The sequence below is a fragment of the Antedon bifida genome, chromosome 4 (genome assembly GCF_963402885.1).
Source record: "Antedon bifida chromosome 4, ecAntBifi1.1, whole genome shotgun sequence".
Taxonomy (NCBI): Eukaryota; Metazoa; Echinodermata; class Crinoidea; order Comatulida; family Antedonidae; genus Antedon; species Antedon bifida.
In genome coordinates this window covers 31255958-31282208 of record NC_136229.1, presented here as the reverse complement: position 1 = coordinate 31282208, position 26251 = coordinate 31255958, and the positions used below count along the sequence as shown (strand labels likewise).

Below are 26251 nucleotides of genomic sequence, written 5' to 3'. Positions count from 1 at the left end.
AGCTATTACGTTCCCCAAACCATGTTAAAATTGGATACAAATACTAATAAAGTGTAATCAAAGTATAAGCTATTCGACTTCATGGTAGGTTTCAGTTCCAACTAATTTAACAGACAGAAACACTTTCTTTGATTAATATTGTTAGTAAAATTACCTTGGATATTATGTGTTTAAAATTTAGAAAAATTAAGTATAGGCCCCTAACCATAGTTTTTTTCTGAAGAATTAAAGTACACCACAAGGTAATTATTCAGATCCAAAAAATTATAGCGGAATATCTTAAAGAAAGGCATTCCTTTATATATTACTAAACTATTAACAGAATGCGAAGACGATTATAATAATAAACCAAGATCAAGTTGGATTTAGGAAAAGCATGGAACCATGGATAAGCACAGTCACATTTAGATATTTATGGGGAGTTTTTTTTATCTTTATTGATTTAAAATGTGCATTGAATATTCCATTCCAAATGAATACCAAACTTACAATATGGATCACAGATCTGAGGTTTGAATCTCGAATATTGAACAGATTCATAATCAGTTATTTCTTTAACAACAATTACTTATTATTTGATATTGGTTATATTATTACTTAGTCCTTTTCAAATAGTAAGAGTAATCTTTCATTAAAACTCTAGTTGAAACAGGGAGAACAGAAACTGGGCGATAAGTAAATGTTTTCCTTCTCTTCAAATGCATGTATTTGTATTTCTTTGAGGATCGAATTAGTGTTTTTATATGCGACTCTAGGCTACTGTATCTTTTTCAATTGTAGGCCTAATAAAAACTGTACAATTTAATTTACATTCTAGTTTGTGGTTTATTTCACCATTGTATTGCACAACAACTAGCAAAAGTGACGGCAAAAGTTGAAAGTTGAAATACAAAGCAAATAAAACATACAATCAATAGACCTTTGTACTTCCTAATAAATTATGATATTAATTATAAGTATTTCCTGTCCCTACAATAAATTTACACCGACGTCGCTTGGTAGCCCGCTTGGTAGTGAAATATTCGAGAAATTAAAGCAGAAAATGACAAAGCGAGAAGATAAAGACCCCGTAAGAACGTTTGTGGAAAATCTTACGGAATGTTCATTGTGCTTTGAAAAAATGGACCAGCCTAAATTTCTTACGTGTGGACATTCTTTTTGCCTAACCTGTCTACAGAAGCAATGTGATTCAATTTCAACGAATCAACGTCATCGGACTGTTTCTGATATTGTGTGTGCTTTGTGTAGAAAGTCAACCCAACTTCCTAGAACTGGTCTAAAAACACTCCCTTCGTCTTTTCTGGTCGAAGACGCAAAAGGATGTTTGAAAACTGCTGATAATTTGGGTCTAGCTAAGGTTAGGCTGCCAATGTGTGAGAATTCTGATCATAACCAAGTTTTAAACATATGGTGTGAAACTTGCTTGGAACTTATTTGCATTCGTTGTCGTAACCAACAATTACATCGTCGACACAATGTGAGTCACATGACTTTTATTGAAGCATTCCAGAAATATTGTACAAAAAAATACAAATTTGAAAATAAACTTTCAGAAATGGAAAAAGCTTTTACTGATTTGCGATTGGTACAGTCTCAATGCCAAAAGGAATATGAAGCATCGGTGAGTGAGATTAACAAATTAAAAAAGGAAAAAAAGAACATAACAAAACGTGCAAACAGGGAACAAACAATGCATAAAAACATCATTGAAAAACATCAAAAAGAAATTGCATCAATGGTTGATAAGATTAAGAGTATTGAAATACAAAAAAGTAAAATTTCAGAATGTGCACAAACCGATTTGGAAAAACATAAAATGATTCTAGAGTCATACCAAAAAGAACATGAGAAAACACAGTCTGAAAAACAAGAATTACAACATAGACTCGAAATTCAAAATGAAATGATTAAGAGGCCAGCTATTGCACATGCAGAGGGTGCTGGAAGAGAAGAGTTATGTAAATTCAAAACAAAGAAGGACATTGAAGAAATTCTGGAGTCATATAAAAAAACGCTTAAAAAAGTACAATCCGAAAATCACGAGTTACAGCAAAAATTCAAAACACAAATTGGGTTATTGGTTGATGAGATTGATCGTACAACAGGAAGAAATGCAATTTCAGAATGTGCAGAAAGAGATACGACAGAACATAAAATGACTCTGGAGGGATGCAAAAATAAGCTTCAAAATGTGCAATCTGAAAATCTAGAGCTACAATATAAATTAAAAATACAAATCGAATCAATGATTGACGAGATCGAAAGTACAGAGATAGAAAGATGCAGAATTGCAGAACGTGCAGAGAAAGATATGGAAGAACTTAAACTGATTCTGGATCTATATCAGAACGAGCTTGACAAAGAGTACGGTTTGAACTTTGTAAGATAAAAGATAGGTGCCATTCTTTAGTAACTGAGAATGACATCTTAAAAGTGAAAGTAAGTAAAACTGGTGAAAGTGCACAGAGAGATAGAACGATTGTAGAAACACAGAATACATTGGTCAAAAAATTAAAATCTGAAAAACATACATTTCAAACGAAGACTGAAAGCTTAATAATGCAAAGGAATGAACTGGTAAAACAAAATCAAGTGTTCAAGATTGTTCTACATCAGCACCACATACACATTAGCGCATTGGAAATAGAACAAAATAAAAGCAGACAACGTGAAAGGATAATGACAAGTAATCAAGGGACATTGCTAATCATCTTTATAATCTTCTGTCTTTACTGTTTATATGAATGGGCGCTATGGACATTGTTGGTTATGATTATTCTATTTTTTTGTTTATGGAGGGTGTAATGCCTCTTGTCTTAGTTCCCGATTTCCAGTGCTGTATACTATAATATTCGTCCAGTATCATAGCCTAGCTCAACCATATACTATTGTCCTAAAGTTTATGACCATGTAGTTTATATAACAGTAGCTCAACCATATACTATAGTCATCAAGTTTATGACCGTTTAGTTTATATAACAGTAGCTCAACCACATACTATAGTCATAATGTTTATGACCACGCAGATGAACTTTCTAGTAAAGAATGATTACAAATTAAAAATATTCTGCAGTTTTTAAAATTTGTTTTCATTTTACATATGTGTACTTCGCGAAAAAATTGACGTTATAAAAGCTATAAATATGTTACCAAATATTCATGTTTTGCACCTAACTCTATTTTTTTTTACCCATACCGTTTATTTATTTTTTTTAATAAAGCAGTTTCTGCACATTAAACCTAGTTTAAATAAGAAGCTCATAATTCCGAACAAAACTCATTGTGTAATGCCTATTTTTGTTTCGTAAAACGGACAGTATATTTTAACCTCTAAAAAATCTAGTATCTTTTTTCTATATATGAAAATGATAGCAAATTATATATTTATAGAATAAACAAGGACTTACATATTGTCGATCTATTTTATTGATCTTTTATTGTCTCCAAAATATTCACCATAATGTACATTATGGCTAACATTATCAAACTGTATGCTTTCTCATTAATTAAACAAATCTTACAACCACATGTGTTTTTTCAATTAATATTTTTAATTCTAATGATAGCTTTTTTTTGTGAAAATTATATAAATAATGCAGATTGTAGAAATCCGTTATGGCAAAAAATCGTATTTCTACATACCATAATATTCGTCCAGTATCATAGCCTAGGAATATTTGTGGTGCCTGTATCATGTAAGTATAGGTAGGGGTTAAGTTATGATACTAGAAGATACATGTGACGTTGTATTATTTTTACCAAACACAAATATTCCAGTTCTTCAGAACCGATCTCTTCGATCTCCCACCAAGAACAGATGTATCTAATGTTTTTTAAAACTTTCATATATTAAACATTTTTCTTATTTATAAAATTAAATAATGTTATAGTTATTTTTAAATTTTATATTGCAATTGTTATATCTTTATAGCAGTTAATAATTGAATTTGAATGATATGTATTTCTGCACTGTATAATTATTGTATTGTCGAGGGCCCTAATGATCAGCTTTGCAGGAAACATGCTTCAATAAAATAAAAGCTGTGGTGAAAAAAAATATTCCAAGTCGCGTCCTTTTGGTTATTCTATTTAAAATTTGCTATTAAAGTTGTTATGATGCCATCTGAATTTGGATAATAATTCATAACCAAATTACAATTTTTATTTATTCATAGGAATCACCTTTATATCGGTGGCACACATTATCAGTTAATGGTGCATCCATTTTATCACCTTTATATCGGTGGCACACATTATCAGTTAATGGTGCATCCATTTTACAGACAAAATACAAATAACATAAGCTACAAAGTTCTAGATACTAACACATAACATCAAAACAAAATGTAAACTAATTAATTAATTAGATCTGTATGAAAATACATAATACGTAAACTGTTATACAATATATATAACTACAAAAATAAAAACAGAACAACAAACATACAGGATAATAAATAAAAATAAATAAATAAAACTTACAGATACATCCTCATAGAGATGTCTAGCTTGTTTACTATATTAATCAATTAGTTGAGAGAGGAAAGCAATCAGACAAAACAAACAAAAATCAATAGACCTACTTCCGGAGTAAGCTATAGGCCTATTTTTAGATTTACACGTCGTCGACAGCGCTTGGTAGTGAAACTGGTGAAATTATCCGAGAAATTAAAGCAGAAAATGGCAAAGCGGGAAGATGAAGACCCCGTAAGAACGTTTGTGGAAAATCTTACGGTATGTTCATTGTGCTTTGAAGAAATGGACCAGCCTAAATTTCTTACGTGCGGACATTCTTTTTGCCTAAACTGTCTACAGAAGCAATGTGATTCAATTGCAACGAATCAACGTCATCGGACTATTTCTAATATTGTGTGTGCTTTGTGTAGAAAGTCAACCCAACTTCCTAGCACTGGTCTAAAAACACTCCCTTCGTCTTTTGTGGTCGAAGAGGCAAAGGGATGTTTGAAAACTGCTGATAATTTGGGTCTAACTATGGTTAGGCTGCCAATGTGTGAGAATTCTGATCATAACCAAGTTTTAAACATATGGTGTGAGACTTGCTTGGAACTTATTTGTATTCGTTGTCGCAACCAACAATTACATCGTCGACACAATGTGAGTCACGTGACTTTTATTGAAGCATTCCAGAAATATCGTACAAAAAAATACAAATTTGAAAATAAACATTCAGAAATGGAAAAAGCTTTTACTGATTTGCGATTGGTACAGTCTCAATGTCAAAAGGACTATGAAGCATCGGTGAGTGAGATTAACAAATTAAAAAAGGAAAAAAAGAACATAACAAAACGTGCAAACAGGGAACAAAAAATCAATAAAAACATCATTGAAAAACATCATCAAGAAATTAAATCAATGGTTGAAAAGATTAAGAGTATTGAAATACAAAAGAGTACAATTGCAGAATGTGCACAAACCGATTTGGAAAAACATAAAATGATTCTAGAGTCATATAAAAAAGAGATAGAGAAGATACAGTCTGAAAAACAAGAAGTACAAAAAGAGTCAAATGTATTTCATGATTTCATTATATTCATCTATATTATCCTATATCTTTACTTTTTATATCAATGGCCGTTACACACTATTCTGTATAGTATTATTACCAGCTGTATAGACATAGGTAATAGCGCTAGGATTTCTCCATCGGGGAGGAGGAGGCGAGAGCAATATGTTCCGAGGTGGAGTCCATACGTGCCACTCCAAAAAAAGAAAAAGAAGTAAAACAACCTTTATGCTGCATGCATCAACAGCCCGATAAGCCAGCAGTAGGCTTACACTATTTACGTTCATGGTACAGTACTCAATCAAATGCTATCATATATTGTACTTTTAACATTTTTACTCGACATAAACTTGGCAAAGTATTCCAAGGAAGAAAGTGCTGCAACTGTCAAAATTATTTTTATTTACATGACTATAAACATGAATATCAAACGAACTCAATTCAAAGCTACGGTAAATGTGACAGGCCTTAAACATGGACATGCGCACATGAATCCCTGTTCCAGAGATGTAGGCCTAGAATAGTTATTTCGACGACTACACTAACTTAAGTCTTTCTTTTATACTTTACGATTTGTGAAATTTTAAGCCAAGTAGCATTTGAAACAGATATAAATCCAAAAGCAAACTACTGAAAAAATGGCAATGTTTTATTTATTCTTACAACAGACAGTGCAAGGCACCAATTACATGTTGTTGTTGTTAAGGGCAGCAGTGGCTGGATCTCAATAGATTTATACAAACTAAAATAAGCAAAAAGCTAAATCAAAACAATAAAGTAAAACAGCCAGAAAAAGTAGCAGAGCTTTCGGGCAACACTAGCCCTTCATCGGTGCAAGTGAGAGTACTTGGATATATTATATATATATATATATATTATATATATAAACACATTAGGCAATGAACATTAATTCGAAACCGCCCGGTGATATACTGAAATTTAATTAGTTAAAGACAAGCCAGGAACCAGACGAGAAAGTCCTAGCTGGCACAACAACCTGCTGCATTTGCAAGTATTTATAAAAGGGGTTTTGTTTTTTTTCTTTTAAGATAAAATAAATTAAATTAAAAAAGTTCAGAATGTTAATTAATGTTTAGCTTTACATCTAACAAAAGTTACTGTAATTCATTTAAAATGTGCTATATTCATAAAAAAATCTCCTGGCTACGGGCCTGATATACGGTATTCAAAATATACCGTATTAAATATAGTATTTACTTGGCAGGAGAAACAGGGCAAAAGTTGAAAGTTGAAATACAAAGCAAGCAAAAATCAATAGACCGTAGGCCTACTTCCTGGAATATAACATTGTAAGCGTATTTCCTATTAACGATAATTTTACACGTCGCCGACATTTGGTAGTGAATTCGAGTAATTAAAGCAGAAAATGGCAAAGCGAGAAGACCCCGTAAGAACGTTTGTGGAAAATCTTATAGAATGTTCATTGTGCTTTGAAGAAATGGACCAGCCTAAATTTCTTACGTGCGGACATTCTTTTTGTCTAAACTGTCTACAGAAGCAATGTGATTCAATTTCAACGAATCAACGTCATCGGACTGTTTCTGATATTGTGTGTGCTTTGTGTAGAAAGTCAACCCAAATTCCTAGCACTGGTCTAAAAACACTCCCTTCGTCTTTTCTGGTCGAAGAAGCAAAGGGATGTTTGAAAACTGCTGATAATTTGGGTCTAACTAAGGTTAGGCTGCCGATGTGTGAGAATTCTGATCATAACCAAGTTTTAAACATATGGTGTGAAACTTGCTTGGAACTTATTTGCATTCGTTGTCGTAACCAACAATTACATCGTCGACACAATGTGAGTCACGTGACTTTTATTGAAGCATTCCAGAAATATCGTACAAAAAAATACAAATTTGAAAAGAAACTTTTAGAAATGGAAAAAGCTTTTACTGATTTGCGATTGGTACAGTCTCAATGCCAAAAGGACTATGAATCATCGGTGAGTGAGATTAACAAATTAAAAAAGGAAAAAAAGAACATAACAAAACGTGCAAACAGGGAACAAACAATGCATAAAAACATCATTGAAAAACATCAAAAAGAAATTGCATCAATGGTTGATAAGATTAAGAGTATTGAAATACAAAAAAGTAAAATTTCAGAATGTGCACAAACCGATTTGGAAAAACATAAAATGATTCTAGAGTCATACCAAAAAGAACATGAGAAAACACAGTCTGAAAAACAAGAATTACAACATAGACTCGAAATTCAAAATGAAATGATTAAGAGGCCAGAGAAAGATATGGAAGAACTTAAACTGATTCTGGATCTATATCAGAACGAGCTTGACAAAGTACGGTTTGAACTTTGTAAGATAAAAGATAGGTGCCATTCTTTAGTAACTGAGAATGACATCTTAAAAGTGAAAGTAAGTAAAACTGGTGAAAGTGCACAGAGAGATAGAACGATTGTAGAAACACAGAATACATTGGTCGAAGAATTAAAATCTGAAAAACATACATTTCAAACGAAGATTGAAAGCTTAATAATGCAAAGGAATGAACTGGTAGAACAAAATCAAGTGTTCATAATTGTTCTACATCAGCAACACATACGCATTAGAGCATTGAAACATCAGCTTATAAATCTCGAAATAGAACAAAATAAAAGCAGACAACATGACAGTGATAAACGGACATTGCAAATAATCATCTTTATTTATTTGGTTATCATTATTCTAGTTATTCATTTGTGGACTGTGTAATGCCTCTTGTCTTAGTTCCCGATTTTCAGTGCTGTATCCCTAATACTATAATATTCGTCCAGTATCATAGCCTATACTATAGTCATAAAGTTTATGACCGTGTAGTTTATATAACAGTAGCTCAGCCATGTACTATAGTCATAAAGTTTATGACCGTTTAGTTTATATAACTGAGTAGCTCAACCATATACTATAGTCATCAAGTTTATGACCGTTTAGTTTATATAACAGTAGCTCAGCCATGTACTATAGTCATCAAGTTTATGACCGTTTAGTTTATATAACAGTAGCTCAACCATATACTATACCGTAGTCATAATGTTTATGACCACGCAGAAGAACTTTATAGTAAAGGTTTAAAAATGTATTAGGCCTAAAACAATGAATGATTAAAAATTAAAAATATTCTTCAGTTTTTAAAATTTGTTTTCATTTTACATATGTGTACTTCGCGAAAAAATGGACGTTATAAAAGCTATAAATATGTTACCAAATATTCATGTTTTTTACCTAACTCTATATTTTTAGAGCTTTTAAATTTCTTTTTACCCATACCGTTTATTTGTTTTTTTTAATAAAGCAGTTTCTGCACATTAAACCTAGTTTAAATAAGAAGCTAATAATTCCGAACAAAACTCATTGTGTAATGCCTATTTTTGTTTCGTAAAACGGACAGTATATTTTAGCCTAAAAAATCTAGTATCCTTTTTCTATAATTATGAAACTTACAGCAAAATATATATTTATAGAATAAACAAGGACTTACATATTGTCGATCTATTTTATTGATCTTTTATTGTCTCCAAAATATTCACCATAATGTACATTATGGCTGACATTATCAAACTGTATGCTTTCTCATTAATTAAACAAATCTTACAACCACATGTGTTTAATATTTTTAATTATAATAATAGCTTTTTTTTTGAAAATTATATAAATAATGCAGATTTTAGAAATCCGTTATGGCAAAAAAATCGTGTTTCTACATACTGTACTATAATATTCGTCCAGTATCATAGCCTAGGAATATTTATGGTGCCTGTATCATGTAAGTATAGGTACTTAGGAGTTAAGTTATGATATTAGAAGATACATTGTTGTATTATTTTTACCAAACACAAATATTCCAGTTCTTCAGAACCGACCTCTTCCGTCTCCCACCAAGAACAGATACATCTAATGTTTTTTAAAACTTTCATATATTAAATATTTTTTCTTATTTATAAAAATTAAATAATCTTTTAATCTAATTTGTATATCTTTATAGTAGTTAATAATTGAATTTTAATGATATGTATTTCTGTACTGTATAATTATTGTATTGTCGAGGGCCCTAATGATCAGCATGCTTCAATAAAATAAAAGCTGTGGTGAAAAAAACAAATTCCATCAAGTCGTCCTTTTGGTTATTCTACTTATTATTGCTATTAAAGTTGTTATGATGCCATCTACAAATTAACCCTAAAGACGACGATGTCATTTGAATTTGGATAATAATTCATAACCAAATTACAAAGCAAGCAGACAAAACAAACAAACAAAAATCAATAGACCTACTTCCGGAAATATTAGTAAGCTATAGGCCTATTTCTAGATTTACACGTCGTCGACGGCGCTTGGTAGTGAAACTGGTGAGATTATCCGAGAATTTAAAGCAGAAAATGGCAAAACGAGAAGATGAAGACCCCGTAAGAACGTTTGTGGAAAATCTTACGGAATGTTCATTGTGCTTTGAAGAAATGGAGCAGCCTAAATTTCTTACGTGTGGACATTCTTTTTGCCTAAACTGTCTACAGAAGCAATGTGATTCAATTTCAACGAATCAACGTCATCGTACTGTTTCTGATATTGTGTGTGCTCTGTGTAGAAAGTCAACTCAACTTCCTAGCACTGGTCTAAAAATACTCCCTTCGTCTTTTCTGATCGAAGACGCAAAAGGATGTTTGAAAACTGCTGATAATTTGGGTCTAACTAAGGTTAGGCTGCCAATGTGTGAGAATTCTGATCATAACCAAGTTTTAAACATATGGTGTGAAACTTGCTTGGAACTTATTTGCATTCGTTGTCGTAACCAACAATTACATCGTCGACACAATGTGAGTAACGTGACTTTTATTGAAGCATTCCAGAAATATCGTACAAAAAAATACAAATTTGAAAATAAACTTTCAGAAATGGAAAAAGCTTATACTGATTTGCGATTGGTACAGTCTCAATGCCAAAAGGACTATGAAGCATCGGTGAGTGAGATTGAGAAATTAAAAAAGGAAAACAAGAACATAACAAAACGTGCAAACAGGGAACAAAAAATGCATAAAAACATAATTGTAAAACATCATCAAGAAATTAAATTAATGGTAGATAAGATTAAGAGTATTGAAATACAAAAGAGTAAAATTGCAGAATGTGCACAAAATGATGTGGAAAAACATAAAATGATTCTGGAGTCATACCAAAAAAAGATAGAGAAGATACAGTCTGAAAAACAAGAAGTACAAACACAGTTAAATGCATTTCATGTTTTCAAGACATTCATCTATATTATCCCATTTCTTTACTGTTTATATCAATGGCCGGTACACACTATTCAATTATTACATTATTACCAGATGTATAGATATTATAGATAATAGCGCCAGGATTTCTCCATCGGGGAGGAGGAGGCGAGAGCAATATGTTCCGACGTGGAGTCCATACGTGCCACTCCAAAAAAAGAAGTAAAACAACCTGTATGCTGCATCAATAGCCCGATAACCCAACTGTATGTAGGCTTGCACTATTTACGTTCATGGTACAGTACTAAAATGCTATATATGTTTGTAATTTCAACATTTGTGGCAAAGTATTCCAAAGAAGAATGTGCTGCAATGGTCAAAATTATTTTTATTTACATGGCTATAAACATTCATATTAAACGAAATCAATTCAAATTAAACGAAATCAATTCAAACTACGGTAAATGTGACATGGACATGCGCACATGAATGAATCCCTGTTCCAGAGATGTAGGCCTAGAATAATTATTTCGACTACACCAACTTAAGTCTTTCTTTTTTACTTCACGATTTGTGAAACTTTAAGCCAAATAGCATTTGAAACAGAAATAAATCCAAAAGCAAACAAGTGAAAAAATGGCAATGTTTTATTTATTCTTACAACAGACAGTGCAAGGAACCAATTACAGGTTGTTGTTGTTGCAGGTAGCAGTGGCTGGATCTCAATAGATTTATACAAACTAAAATAAGCAAAAAACTAAAATAAGCAAAAAGCTAAATCAAAACGATAAAGTAAATCAGCCAGAAAAAGTAGCAGAGCTTTAGACCAACACTAGCCCTTCATCAGTGCAAATGATAGTACTTGGATATACTATAAGAAGCAATACATTAAAAGAAACTTTAAATATAAATTATGTTTTAGTTAAAGACAAGCCAGGAATAAGATGGGGAAAGTTTTGTTTCTATTAGGGCAAAATAAATTGAATTGAATTAAAATATTTGAAGTAAAGGAAAAGTTCAGGATGTTGATTGATGTTTAGCTTTACATATAACTCAGTACATTCATGGTACATTAAAAAAAAGTTAAAAAATAATTACAAAAATGAAACTCAATTTTTGTCCATAAATCTCTAAAACTCCATTATTTATTGCGCTAAAAAGATAAAACAACTAAACTTGGAAACTATCTGTTACACCATACTTATTCAGTATAAGGTTAGAGGGCGGTCTAAGCATTGATCTTGCTACTACTTTCTACGTCCGATTCTTTGTAGTGTTTTAACGTCCTGGCGGAAGGATCGTCTGTGTTAACCCACTTTGGCATCCAGAAGTATGGAATCCAAGATGAACGGTTTGGGTAGAAACGCTCAAATATTTGACGGTAATAATACGCTTCTTTAGATTTTGGTGGATTGAATGGATATATTTTAGGCGCATCTTCAAACATACTATCTGTCACCTGAAATGGTTAAAAAAATATTGAACATAACTAAAAATACTATAAGTAATAGTATACATTTTTGATTGTGAAAAGAGTGTAACAGGTAAAAGTTACATGATGGACTAGAGACTGCAGGGTTTAGTTCTTGTGGGAAAAGTCCACAAGTGAGTCAACTGGGTTGAGCATAAAAGGTGTATTTCAAACAAAATATGATAAAGATGACTAAATTATGATTAAAATTACTTTATAAGTCAACATTAATAAAATGACAAGAATCTTGTGTTATAATTGGTAATATATAACTATTAACCAATCAGATGGCATGGCTTTAAATGCAATACCAATGTTACACTAACTAATCACATGATACCTACTTTAGTTTCAATAAACTCTTGTAGAACTTGGTACCAAGACTTTTCTGTAGATGACACTCCATCACTAAAGGCTTCTTTTGGTCTCCATAAGATCTCTTCTGGTAAAAGACCTGATCCATCAAATGCTTTACGCAGGATATACTTCTCTACTCCATGCCTTGGCGTACGTAGTTTGGCCAGTATAGATAAGAAGTTGGATACAAAATGGTGATCTAAAAATGGCACTCGAATTTCTAATCTGAAAAGGAAGGAAAAGGATGAATTAATACCCTTTTCACACCTGCAAAAATTAACAAGTTGTAACCAGGTTTGCATAGTGTGAAGACAATTTTCTGGAAATTTTCCCAAGAATCCCTTGTGAAATCCTGATGAAACAGACTGATGAGAAGCTTGTTTTTGTTCCGAGATGTCCCGAGTGTATTAAACTGACCAATCATAGTAATCAAATAGCACTATGCTTTCTCCAGAGATTTTTCACGGTTCACATATGCGTGTATGAAAACGTGTAATAAATTGGGAAAACAAACCTGGTTACTAACTTGTTACATGTTGTAACAATTTATTCAGATGTGGAAAGGGTATAAGATTCAAATAAGATGTTATTTGCTACTACATTTCTATAGGTGATTTGATATTGGTTGTTGTGATTTCCTATGCTCTGATTGGCTGACCAATTTTCACTTCATAAAAAGTAGAAACTCTTCGAATTACTAATTTCACTGAAGAAAACAAAAATTCTAGAATTTATCACAGATAGGGATTTGAGAGATTGAAATATAAATATGCTTATATGCTGACGTTTTCAATTTTTTGCGAATAAATTTTCTGAGTGGAAAACAGGCTTTAGGCCAAAACAATCTTTCTGAATATAATAATTAAAATATCCTATTGTAATTATGTCTAGTGTAACAACCATCACATATATATTGTTTTACCCAAAAGCAGACGTTGTCCTATCTCCTCTAAGAACGTCATACAGGTAAAGATCATCCAACAGCCGCCGGCTTTCTTTATCTGCGTCGTCTGCACTAGGTGCCATGTGAAAGTAAATGTACCCTTGACAGAGTTCATCAGCTCCTTCTCCAGACAATACTACGACTGTGTCTGTTTCCTTCTTAACATATTTTGATACAAGGTACATACCTGGAAAAATGGAATTAACTTTCATTAATGAAGAATAGTTTTGGAGAGTGCTAACAATGAAACTACAATACCATGGTTAGGGTTACTTTTTATAAAAGAAGTGAAGCAGAAATGGTACTCTAACGAGACTGGTCAAACTCAATTGGTGAAAATGTTCATCTTCACTCGGATGACCTTATTCAAAAAAGTGTTGACAGCAGTGATATTTCCTTCATAAGATTTTTAAATCAGTGTGAACGAAGCTTTAGGCATCATGTTTTTTTGGTATTACATGTTACAAGTAGTAATGTGATTTCAATGCAATTCCAATTTTTTTCAAAAATGATCATGAAAGTCTTCTTTGCGACTTACCAACAGAAGCTCGTATAGTTGTGATATCATAACTCTCCAACGAGTAGATAACATCTTCAACTGCCTCAATACCTTCTTCTGGTGTAAATCCGATTTCATGGTGTTCGCTGCCAATGTGTGCCGCTACTTTACGAGCGGCAGCCACATCGGGACTTCCTTTCATGCCGATGGAGAATGTCTGTATAGGGTAACTTACACCTTCTTCTTTTGCTAACTTAGCAACCAGTGCAGAGACTAGACTGGAATCTAAACCGCCTACAAAGAGAAATATCTTTATTACAGTAGTTCATTACAGTAGTGGTGTATTGTATGGATTCTCGTATATGTCTTTAAAATGGTGCTATTTCACTCTTTCAATTTAGTAATGTGTTTGTACTTTGCTAACCATCCACCTGCTGGAGATCTGGTATGTATGTGTATTTATCAATTTATTATGCTTTTATGTGTATGTTAATTTTTACTGGTGTATTATTTGCTATTGGCAAAAAATTTTTTATTAAGTATCACTACTGTGACCATTAAAGTTTTTTATTAAAATAATATTTTTTCATTAGTAACCTTTTCTTGTTCATTTTTGTTATCTTAATATTTCTGTTACCTGATAAAAAGCAACCTATCCTTCTGTTGGCCATGAATCTTTTTCTTACAGCTTCAGTCAACAAGAGACGGATGTTAGCAAGATGCTCGTCCACTGAAAGTTTATTGAAACAAGTAGTTGTAATTTAACTGTAATTTACTTACTGTAGTAATTTAAAACATTACTAAATTAAAAGCAATGCTGTATGGTATTAATTCAATTACACAAAACTGTGTGGATTGTCAGAGCAGATCTAGGATTTTGAAATAGGGGGGCCCAGGGCCTAAAAGTAGTGAAATGAAGGGCTGAACTTAATTTGATGTCCTATCTTTTGCATTACAATTTGTAAAATTTAGAGGGAGCCCGGGCCGGCTGGGGCCCCCTTGATTCCGCTCCTGTGGTTCGCTGTTGATTAATTGGGGTTCGTCTATAAAACCCCCTGGTGATGTCATATCATTTGCATTATAATCTGGCCCTGAAGATTTGTGTAAATGAATTTCATGAATGGATTATTAAATTTTTATCTCCAAGAACAAATTCATCAACCTACCTTCTGGTTTTGGTGTTTGGGTCTCCAACGCCCATTTTGGTGTCTCATCATATGAATGAAATTTGTGTCGACTAACAAACATAGCTTTTCCATTCATTAACAAGTCATACTCTTCATAGTGAGCAGGGGGGAATGGCTCAATGTTTGCACAGTCGTGTGTGTTGCTAAGTCCCACAATGCCCTTGGCTTCAGAGCAGATTGCAAGTATGCCATCATCCTCCAAGTACAGACGAAACATTGGACGAATACCAATGGTATCACGACCGATAAATACCTGAAATGAAATAGCAAATATGTTCTTCATTTTTATTTTCTATTGTGCTGTAAAAGTAGTAATGTAAATATGACAGTTAAATAACTATTCTACTAGTTTGTTTTTGGACAGTCATTTGCATGGGCCAAGACATAATAATTTTAATATGGAATACAAATTAAATTGAAAACTAACTTAAAAGGTAACTCAACAGTACAGCAGGCCTACTACAGTAGCTGTACTTTGGGTGCCTACAGTAACTGTTGTAGCAGTAAGTGTCTACACAGTAGGCCTACTACAGTAGCTGTACTTTGGGTGCCTACAGTAACTGTTGTAGCAGTAAGTGTCTACACAGTAGGCCTACTACAGTAGCTGTACTTTGGGTGCCTACAGTAACTGTTGTAGCAGTAAGTGTCTACACAGTAGGCCTACTACAGTAGCTGTACTTTGGGTGCCTACAGTAACTGTTGTAGCAGTAAGTGTCTACACAGTAGGCCTACTACAGTAGCTGTACTTTGGGTGCCTACAGTAACTGTTGTAGCAGTAAGTGTCTACACAGTAGGCCTACTACAGTAGCTGTACTTTGGGTGCCTACAGTAACTGTTGTAGCAGTAAGTGTCTACACAGTAGGCCTACTAACTGTACTCTGAGTGTCTACTGTTGTAACAGTAGGTGGCTTATACTGTACCTTCTTGGTTTGTGTATCTAGCAGGCAGAATGCAAAGACACCATCCAGCATCTTAGCCATGAAGTCAATGCCACCATGTGCATACAAGTGGATGAGAACTTCACCATCACAGTTACTGGTAAAATCAAACTTGTATTGTTCACGCAACTAGAACAAAAAAAATTGCATGTTTGTAAAGATTTTGATGGTTAACAACAAACCCAACCGTTTTAATCTACAGTACGTAGCCAGCTAGGTCTAACTGATGCTACTCAATCACAATTAGTTATATAGGCCTGTAATTACTGTATCATCTAGTAATAAAATGATAAGAAAAACAGATATGTTTTAATATTAAAATGCTATTATAGTATTTAAATGAAACATATGCTGACTATATTAGCTTACCTTTTTGAAGTTGTATATTTCTCCATTGTACATCATCCATATGTGAGGATACGCCTTCAATCTCATTGGCTGCATACCAAAAACATCATCCACGATAGCCAATCGGTGGAATCCAAACAAGCAGTTGGCAAGATGATTGACATTTTCTAGACAGAAGGCATCCGGGCCCCGATGCGCGATTTTACAGGCACTCTCGCAGTACTTGTGTACGTCTTCGTTGCTACCGAATATTGCCCAAATTCCACACATGGTCTCTGCTACAAATTTAATCTGAAAATAAAGAAACATATAAAATGTGTGTTATATTTTTATCTCTGTTAGTTTGTTGTTGTTACAGATTTATCTGAATTTAGGTCAAAGGTGATTTAAGCTTATTGGATTAGAGATTCATGGAAAGGGTGTGTTTTACTTTCATTATCATCATCAGTAAAATAAAAAATACATCCTAAAATTGTTTTGATATTCGTACCGAAGCACAGAAAAAAACAAAAAGAAATATGGTAATGATAACAAAGAAATAGCAAAGGTACAGTATTAAAACACAATACAGCTGAGTGCATTATAATAGTTGCTATCAAATAGATGCAGTGATAACAGCATGATTCGGCCCAGGAAAAGCAAAATAATAATTGCATATAATTATGTTTTAATACTTGCTGTGTACAGTAATACAGGAACAATTTATTGAAGCTTTTGAATTAATAAAAATACTTATTGAATGAAAAACTATAATAAAGCCAACAATCCGACTTTTGTAAAATTCAAAATATTATAAAAATACTAGAGAGACTTAGTATAATAAGCATTCATTTTGTCAATAGGTCATTGGAAAAAACAAAGCATATGTTAACAATGAACAGGTTTAAGTATATCCTTGTTTGTGGTATTTTGAGTAGGTCTTACTTTGGTCATGGAGGTATAATGCTTTGGTAGGACAATACAAGCCATTAAATTGTTAATAACAAAATATGTTATCATGAACTTTGAACCACTTAAGTAGATAATCTTTGTTGCCATTTAAATAATCGCAGACATTATTTTTATTTGTATTAAAAGTAGCCTATTTTCTATAAAAAAAAAACATTAAGTTTTTAAGTTTTAAATTTTCAGACTCATAGTGACTTGACCTGAACTTTAAATGTTGCATCTGTGAAAAAAGATAACTAATTACTTTTTAAAATGTAAATAAACCAAAAAATAAATAAAAATCAAAGCGTTTCAATTCTTAATTAGCTTTAAAAAACCTCATATTATTAGAGCAGCCGATTATAAATTACTACTGATAATGATTGTCAAACATTTTTTAGACTGTAGAAATTAAATTACCTATTTAAAATAAAATTACATTCAAATTAACAAAATAGAGTTAAGACTAAAGAGTACACTGTAGACTGAAAAAAACATAATGCAATAATAATTAAATAATCTGAAATATTTTTGAAGGTCACGTTGACCTCCTCTAGGCGCTTCTGTTCAGTATGGAATTTAACTTCATCAAACAAAATTGTACATTCTCACCAGCCAATTTTGATTATGGATTTCCCTCCAACTGTGTAGGTGCCAAGCAGCAGGCAGTGAGATTGATTCTCTATCTATCTCTAGAAGTAGGCCTATTTTATGCCTCTACTCTAGCCCTGAAAATAAACTATGCCTAGCAATTAACTCTAGTTATTATCTCAACAAATTAAAACATACATTATACGATAAAATAGAAGCATATGCTTACTTTCTGGCGAAGAACCGGTACCTGATGCAACCGGCGTGGTGTGTTGATTAGAGTGTTTATGTTTTCTATTGTAAATTTGACCTTTCAGTTCGGTCAAGCATGCAGTTGCATCATCATCATTTGCTATAAGGATACACTTAGAAACTCACAATGTAAAAATAAAAGGAGTCATTAATAAAATAATTTAGATAGTTAATCCACTTCATTAACTTAATAGATAAAATGTAGTTTAAATATAAAAAAACCTTATAACATACATAAGATGACAATATCTAGGAAACAAGAAGAAAATTTCCTGAACAAAATGATTTTCAGTTTCAGTGTTCTAGTTATATTTCAAGTACATCCCTAACAATACTTTAAAGAGCGCTCTCAACGGTGGAAAAGTTGTTACCCAATAAGAAACTTTTTTGAGCGGTCTAAACTCCCACCCACCCACTCTCCCCCCCAACCCGGTAAAAAACTTGCCATTTTGGTCGATACTAATGGAGAACTATTTTAATTGCTTTATTCAGCTAAAGGTAAAACAACTTTTTTGTAGGTTTATTTATTTTAAACTGGAAAAATATTCCAAACTAAAGAAAATTTAATTTATTTATTCTGTGTTTTGTTCTTATATATATTATTTTGTATAGGGATATGTTCATTTTTAGTTTTATATTATCATATACTTGATTACTAAATATGATAGATACTGTTAATTTTTAATGGATTAAATCTGGTTTATTGAAATGTCTTTATTCTGTGTTTTATATCTTTTATGTGTGTAGGTATGCAGATATCTAGATGGCTTTGAAAAACAGAGAATCCCCATTTGTTGCCTCAATCACTTTCCAAAAACGGTAATTCAGTGGTAAAATTGTTCTTTTTCATATTACAGATGAATTTGGTTAGGTTGCGAGTCAGGAAAACTCACTATTGTTGAATGGAGAGGAGAATAGTTTTATTTATTTAAACTAACTTTCTATTTGTTGTATTCACCTTGTCTCATCATTGTTGAATTGAACAGTTTTACATGTTTTTCTTAAAAATTGTTGAATGGACAGGAGAATATTTTCATTCATTGAAACTAAATTTTATTGTATTCACCTTGCCTTGTTGAATAGAACAGTTGTACATGTTTTTCTCCAAAAAAACTCTCTAAATCATTGAATGGAGAGGAAAATAGTTTTATTTGTTGAAAATAACATTCTCATTGTTGAATTGAACAGTTAAACATGTTTTGCCAAAAACTTCCAACATCGTTTAATGGTGAGAGGATAACATTTTCATTCACTGGAACTAACTTTTATTGTATTCACCTTGTCTTGTTGTTGAATAGAACAGTTGAATAAAAAAAAAAAATCTCTAAATCATTGAATGGAGAGGAAAATAGTTTTATTTGTTGAAACTACCTTTCTCATTGTTGAATTGAACAGTTTAACAACATTGTTAAATGGTGAGAGGATAACACTTTTATTCATTGGAACTAACTTTTATTGTATTCACCTTGTCTTGTTGTTGAATAGATCAGTTTTACATGCTTTGCCAAAAACTTCCAAAATTGTTAAATGGTGAGAGGATAACACTTTTATTCATTGGAACTAACTTTTATTGTATTCACCTTGTCTTGTTGTTGAATAGATCAGTTTTACATGTTTCCCCCCAAAAAAACCCTCTCTAAAATAGTTGTATTTGTTGAAACTAACTTGTTTCGTTGAAATAAACAGTTTTATATGTTTGTCGAAAAATTCATTGAAACTAATTTTCTATTTGTTGTATTTTATGTATATTAACAAAGAAACAATACAAACATATTGATCTTCTTACAAATTGACTGAATTTATTATAGACACAAGTCATTTTTATGTGTAGTCTCAGCATTTTTCTACATACATTTAAAATCTCCCATTTACAACTTTCAAATAGCCAAGTTTTTCACTTTATTTTTTTATATAGATTTTTCATTTTTTAGACTTGTACAACAAACTGTTATAAGTCATCATAAGCAAACCATAAAAAAACACTTTATAACTTAAAATTCAGGTGAATATTGGATAAAACGTGTTGTAAAATGAAACATATATTATTATTATTGATGTCATAAACTGTGAACATAAAATAAACAACGTAACCATTAAATGATAGCAAAATACTTAATTATAAACCAAACCAATAAAATGTGATGCAACAGTTTCAATAGCATATAGAATTGTGATTGGTCAATGTGCCAATCTGGCATCTGACATTAGAGAGTTTGAGATTTGAAATAATAGCAATGTTTTAAAAATCATATATAAACATTACTGCTACTGGTACTGTAGTTGTACACTTTATACATAGGCCAGTATACAATAGCATACACTATGCACAGACAGCCTATAGCAAACACTATGCACAGACAGCCTATAGCATACACTATGCACAGACAGCCTATAGCATACACTATGCACAGATAGCCTATAGCATGCACTATGGATAGACAGCACATAGCAAACACTATGCACAGACAGCCTATAGCATACACTACGCACAGACAGCCTATAGCATACATTATGCATAGACAGCACATAGCATGATACATGGAAAAATAGCATACACTATGCACGAACAGTCTATAGCCAGCCCTGCTATAGCATACGCTAAAGTCAAATATTCTAAAATGTAATCAATTTATAATATCAGTAAATGAAACAAGCAAAGGTATTTCAAATTTTATAGTGCTTGACAATGTGTTTTATTTACTACAAACACAGAAACAATTGTTTACATCTATAGCATATTTCAAGATTTCTGTATAGCATACACTCTTGCACTATACAGTATGTATACGAGTAAACCACTGATGAAAAATACTATACCACATCGTAGCATAATGTTTATGTTGTACAAAGAAATATCACAGTATAACAAACTACATAATAGTAAACTTACAACAAAATATGTAATGGTATGAAAATGTTAATTATGCACTAAATGAAATATGTCAGACATACTGAAGCAACAAACATTATACTGTATACAAATGTTGAACTGTTATAATTAAAAATTATGCAATTGAAATATTCAGTTTCACAAATTCTGCAAATTTACTGGCTTGAATGAATAAAAATTTTAAAATTAATGATGAATTTTAACAATTCTCCAACCTACCTGTATTATTTCTAGGTTTATTTAACAATCGGAAGAATTCTCAAGGTGAATAGACAAAGGCACTGAAAGCGTACCATTATTCAAAGTTTTCTTTGGAATTAATTAAAGGTGTATTAGCAATTATTAAAAATATAATGGAAATTAGATCTTGTTTTTATAGAAATTTATTTAATGTGTACTAACTAACACTATAACTGTAATAATACATGGACGTTGTTAAGGTATTCAAGAATGTAATTATTATACATTATTAAGGTTTTTAGGAATGTATATCTACAACGTTTAATAATTTATTATTTGAAAAGTAGTTCCAGGGACTATAAGATTTAAACTATAGGTCATATTGTTCTACTTATAAATCTCGCCGGTTTTGTGGTGTTTTGTAAAAAGTATAACCATCATAACTACAGTAATATTATCAAATCTGCCAAATCTTTCATATCCAAACAAAAACTACTTGAGCTCAAGATTTGATCAAAATGTTATATTAGTTCACATGATAATTATCTATATTATTAATTTCTTTTTTTTACAACAACACAACTATTATTAATTTAAATAATTCTCATGTACAAGAATTCTATCAAGTTAATAAAATGTTATTTACATTATCAAAGGTATTTCTGAGTAGTATTTAAACTGTATTTTAAACTAAAAACTGTTGGCTATATTTCAAATTCCATGTACTGTACTTTATAAATTTTCCATTGCACTGTGAATCACAAAACTACAAAATCAATCAAGCGTAACCAATTTCATATTTTACAAACATTATGAGAACATGAGATATTTTCCACAACTATGGCAAAATAAAAATAGTAATGAAAAATATCATTAATGTAGTCGTTAATGTTTGTGATAAAAATTACGCATGTTACGCTCTACTGGTTTCCAAGTCTTGGTGTCACGTCGTGCAATCTATTGGTTCATAGTTCATTCAAATTTGTAAAAACAAAATATTCATTTTAGTTAAGGAGAAAATAACATACCAGATGTATTCATATTTAAATTTATGCAAATTAAATTATACAACAAAACAATAAAAAAAATTGATTAGAATTGGATAAAAACCAAATAACTACCGCTCAATGATGTCAAAATCTTCAAAACAACAGATAAACAAAAAATAAAAAGTGTACGTCAAGGACCAAATATATATTCATAAAATCATTTGACCATAGAAAGTTTAAATTAATGTACAATAGTCACCAACACATTAAAATAATACACTATACAAAATAATAACATTTCTGATAAAAAAAAAAAAGAATAAAATCATCTTAGTCTTCAAAAAAATGAACTTAGGCTAAAAACAGCATAAACCCTTCAGTGTTTCTAATGTAGACACATCCCAACTTTTTACGGGACACATTCTGCTTGTTAAAATCAGAACCAATAATAAAATTAATAAAATATTTTATTTTTTAATATCAAAATATTAAATTCTGCATATAATACAGTTTAAAGATTATGTATTAAAATAATTCTTCTTTCCCGAAAATAAATTTGGTTGTACAGAATAAAAAGAAAATAATTTAAAATTGTTAATATCATGGGTAACTACACCATTACTTTAAAAGAATGGTTTTATTTACATTATTATAAAATTTACTTTACTTTGTCTTAGTCTTAAAATGTTCTATCTATCGTAAATCTGGAATTATACCTTTAATCATTGACATGAATCAATTGATCTCACAAAACATGGACATTTAAATTGAAGCTGTTAAAATAGATTATTATTATTATTTAGTTTTAAAATACAGACATTTTAAAATTCAAGGGAAAAAGCTGCATGCATATTCAGCATTCACTATTCACCACATGTACACCACCTGTTTTGGCAACTATTCAAAATAGTGAACTCATTACAACTGATTACTAATTTCAAGTTGAATAGTCTCCTATCAGTTGAATAGTCTCCTATCAGTTGAATAGTCTCCTATCAGTTGAATAGTCTATCAGTTGAATAGTCTCCTATCAGTTGAATAGTCTCCCATCAGTTGAATAGTGTCCTATCAGTTGAATAGTGTCCTATTAGTTGAATAGTCTCCTATCAGTTGAATAGTCTCCTATCAGTTGAATAGCATGGTGTCTAGTGAATATAATCCAGTTTCTTCACCAGATAAACAACATTCAAATTTGACCAGGTTTGAAAAACATCTTCCAAACAGACTTCATATTTATGTCACTATAACTCTGTTGTCATTGTACTTCGTGTCGGCAACGTATTAGACTCGGAGTGTGCTTCAACATGCCATGGGGACATACCATTGCCAGACCTCTGCCGTGTAACGCTTGTTGTACTTGGAGCATACACAGTACCAGACGTTTTTCTGGTTAACACAGGCAAGGTGCCACTACTGTTAACCTTCTTTGTTTTCTGCAATTGCTAAAATATAAATCATGAAATTAAAAAGTTTGAAAATCTGTTTGTTATACACTCACAATAAGTCAAAGTTTGTTCGTCATCTGTCCATCTGTTAGTCAGTCAACATGAAAAGCAATTCCTCATAATAAACATTAAATTCATTCAAACATAACATCAGAATATTAAATATACTGTTATGATATCGTATTGTTACATATTTACAACATCACACATAACATACATATTTAAAAAGGTGAAAATGAACTGAAAATATGAAAAATAATGTTTTTGACATGACTGGTTTGAACAATTAATGTTTGTTGGGTTTGGCATTTTCTGTCAAAAATTGAATTTACAAACTTCAACTGTGAATTGATAAAAGAAATACTTTTAAAAGATATCTATCAGTCAACCAATATAAAAAAGGGTTTACAGCCTGAGACACATTATTAAAAGCTTAGTGTATATGAATAAGCAAAAGTTTGGTAAAGGCTGCTAAAGACTAGGACGATAATTATCGACAATAAATAGATAAACATACTACACTTACATAAAACAAAAGAAATTAGAAAAGTTTTCATTCTAGACAGGATAGCAATTTATGCTCTCTTTGATTTTTTGAATTTGTTAAAATCCACTCAAATGATGTCATGATTAAGAAGAACAAAATAAAATTGTTGTATCATTACAACATTATTGATAACTATCATGACATCATTTGATTGGACGTGTGAAAATATTATTTTCCTCAAAGGCAGAATAGATGGTTCTCCTTTTAGATTTCCTTTGTTTTATGCAGCAAAAATGCATATTTATCTATATTATTGTCCTAGCATAAATGGGCCTTAAGACTACCACCTTGCCTCCACCAATTTATGTGTACTCAAATTTAGTAGATAACCAAGTTCTATTTTTTCTCAGTATAATATTGGTAAAAAAATAACAGTATAATATAGTATATATAACAGTACTTTTTCACGTTTATTATAAATAGATTAATACTGTATAGATTACATGTTATTATTGAGTGCAACTGCATTGCACCCAATAACTATCATTGAAGGCATAAGTAGAATTAAGTTTGTCAACTGAAAGTCATTGAGGCACAGCGATTGCTGTACTTAGTACCATAACAATTGATGTTAAATGCATTTGTTTTGTATTAAATGTTACAGATATATGAAATGTTAACCTACTTCTAAACGATTAGGAGAACTGGCAGAAGTTGCGAGAATCTGTCGAAAAGAGTAGAGAAAGTGGTAAAATATGAATTGAAAGGATCAGGGATTGGCATTGGTTTGTTTAATCCAATTTTGGGTTAGAGATAGACACTTGTTTGACCTGAATAGTAATGATTTGTACCATTCCATTGTAAAGAGTAGACCCTTTACACGGCTAAGGTAGAATTGCATATACAAATTCATGGGATCAGCCAAAACAATAATCTTTTGGGTCATGCCTATGGAATGCCAAAACTGACAAAGAAAATAAACATGCACAAGTTATTAAACAAAGCAAAGGAAGGGAATTCTAAAAACAGACACTCTAAAGCAAAATCTGTAATATATAAACCAAATCATTCAAACCCAAGAAATGTAAATAATACAATGTATTTAAAACTGGAAGAATAAATATTACCATATGTACACATATTATCCATAAATGACCCTCCCAAATTTGAAATCAGTTTCATGCATAATAATCCATATTTAATCAACTAAATCAACATTTGAGGAATTGGTCCAAAACTTGAACAAATATTTGAGTTTACATCATCACAGAAATAACACAAACATAACAATGCAAAATAACACAGCATGCAACATGCAACTAAAAACACTAGTAAAATTGTTAAATTTTTATATCATATACATATTTTATTCTTATTGTTAAAGCATATTAATTTAATATTATTCTTGTTAGAATTAATGACATTTGTAAGAATATACTTTGCTTAAGAATATTAATTAGATTAAAATTGATATTGTATTAAAATAATATAACAAATATTTATTAACATTTTTAAATGTAAGTTTGATAATATAAGTTCAAAAGAAATAAAAATATTATCAGTAAAGGTGTCGATGAATTTGCAAATTCAAGTGGTAATTTGCATATGATCAGCTTTTCATTTGTATAATTGATAGTAAGTTGCTGATTGGACAATTGGAAGATGACTAATCATGCATGCATGAATGCATTAATGTAAAGAAACAAAATAAGTATACAGATGCAAGTGAAGAAAAGGAACTGGAACATGCTGAAGGAACTAAACAATTAGTAAATAAAAACAATAGATTAGAAAGAATTCAAATTCATTGCATTTTAAAGTGAATCTCAATACTGTGCTAATATATTATTTTGTCAAATGTGCATTTTTATTTTATTTGAAAACCTCACTTTCATTCATTGCTTTTTTTTAAATGAAAAAATAAACGTATAAATTTGCTTGTAATTGAAAAAGAAAACAAATGTGTGGTATAATCAAGTAGTAAGTTAAGTAAAACA

The 26251-nt window shown here is 31.3% G+C and overlaps 2 protein-coding genes across 3 annotated transcripts in view; both read right to left on the bottom strand.

Moving 5' to 3' along the window:
• Positions 1 to 11216: 11216 nt before the first annotated feature.
• Positions 11217 to 18287, bottom strand: LOC144839549 (asparagine synthetase [glutamine-hydrolyzing]-like). The gene is made up of 9 exons (XM_078694965.1): positions 18241 to 18287; positions 16515 to 16784; positions 16128 to 16274; positions 15187 to 15460; positions 14658 to 14750; positions 14060 to 14314; positions 13501 to 13708; positions 12566 to 12803; positions 11217 to 12209 (listed from the first exon to the last, which is right to left on the bottom strand). Exons 2-9 carry the CDS (start codon positions 16761 to 16763, stop codon positions 11979 to 11981), a joined length of 1695 nt encoding a protein of 564 aa, XP_078551091.1. The 5' UTR covers positions 16764 to 16784; positions 18241 to 18287; the 3' UTR covers positions 11217 to 11978.
• A 1749-nt stretch (positions 18288 to 20036) lies between these two features.
• The window catches only part of LOC144839797 (uncharacterized), a 49335-nt gene continuing 43120 nt past the window's right edge, over positions 20037 to 26251 (bottom strand). For both annotated transcript variants that reach the window (XM_078695295.1, XM_078695296.1), the window contains exons 18-19: positions 24940 to 24978; positions 20037 to 23764 (exon numbers count right to left, since the gene is read on the bottom strand). In XM_078695295.1, coding sequence (XP_078551421.1) covers positions 23564 to 23764; positions 24940 to 24978 — 240 coding nt within the window. In that variant the 3' untranslated portion in view covers positions 20037 to 23563. The remainder of the gene's footprint in view (positions 23765 to 24939; positions 24979 to 26251) is intronic.

Coding starts and splice junctions, on each gene's coding strand:
- LOC144839549 (XM_078694965.1), bottom strand. CDS start 16,763: ATGTGTGGAATTTGGGCAATATTCGGTAGCAACGAAGACGTACACAAG. Junction 15,461..16,127: donor TAGATACACAAACCAAGAAG/GTACAGTATAAG, acceptor ATTTCATTTCAG/GTATTTATCGGTCGTGATAC. Junction 14,315..14,657: donor GATAGGTTGCTTTTTATCAG/GTAACAGAAATA, acceptor TTCTCTTTGTAG/GCGGTTTAGATTCCAGTCTA.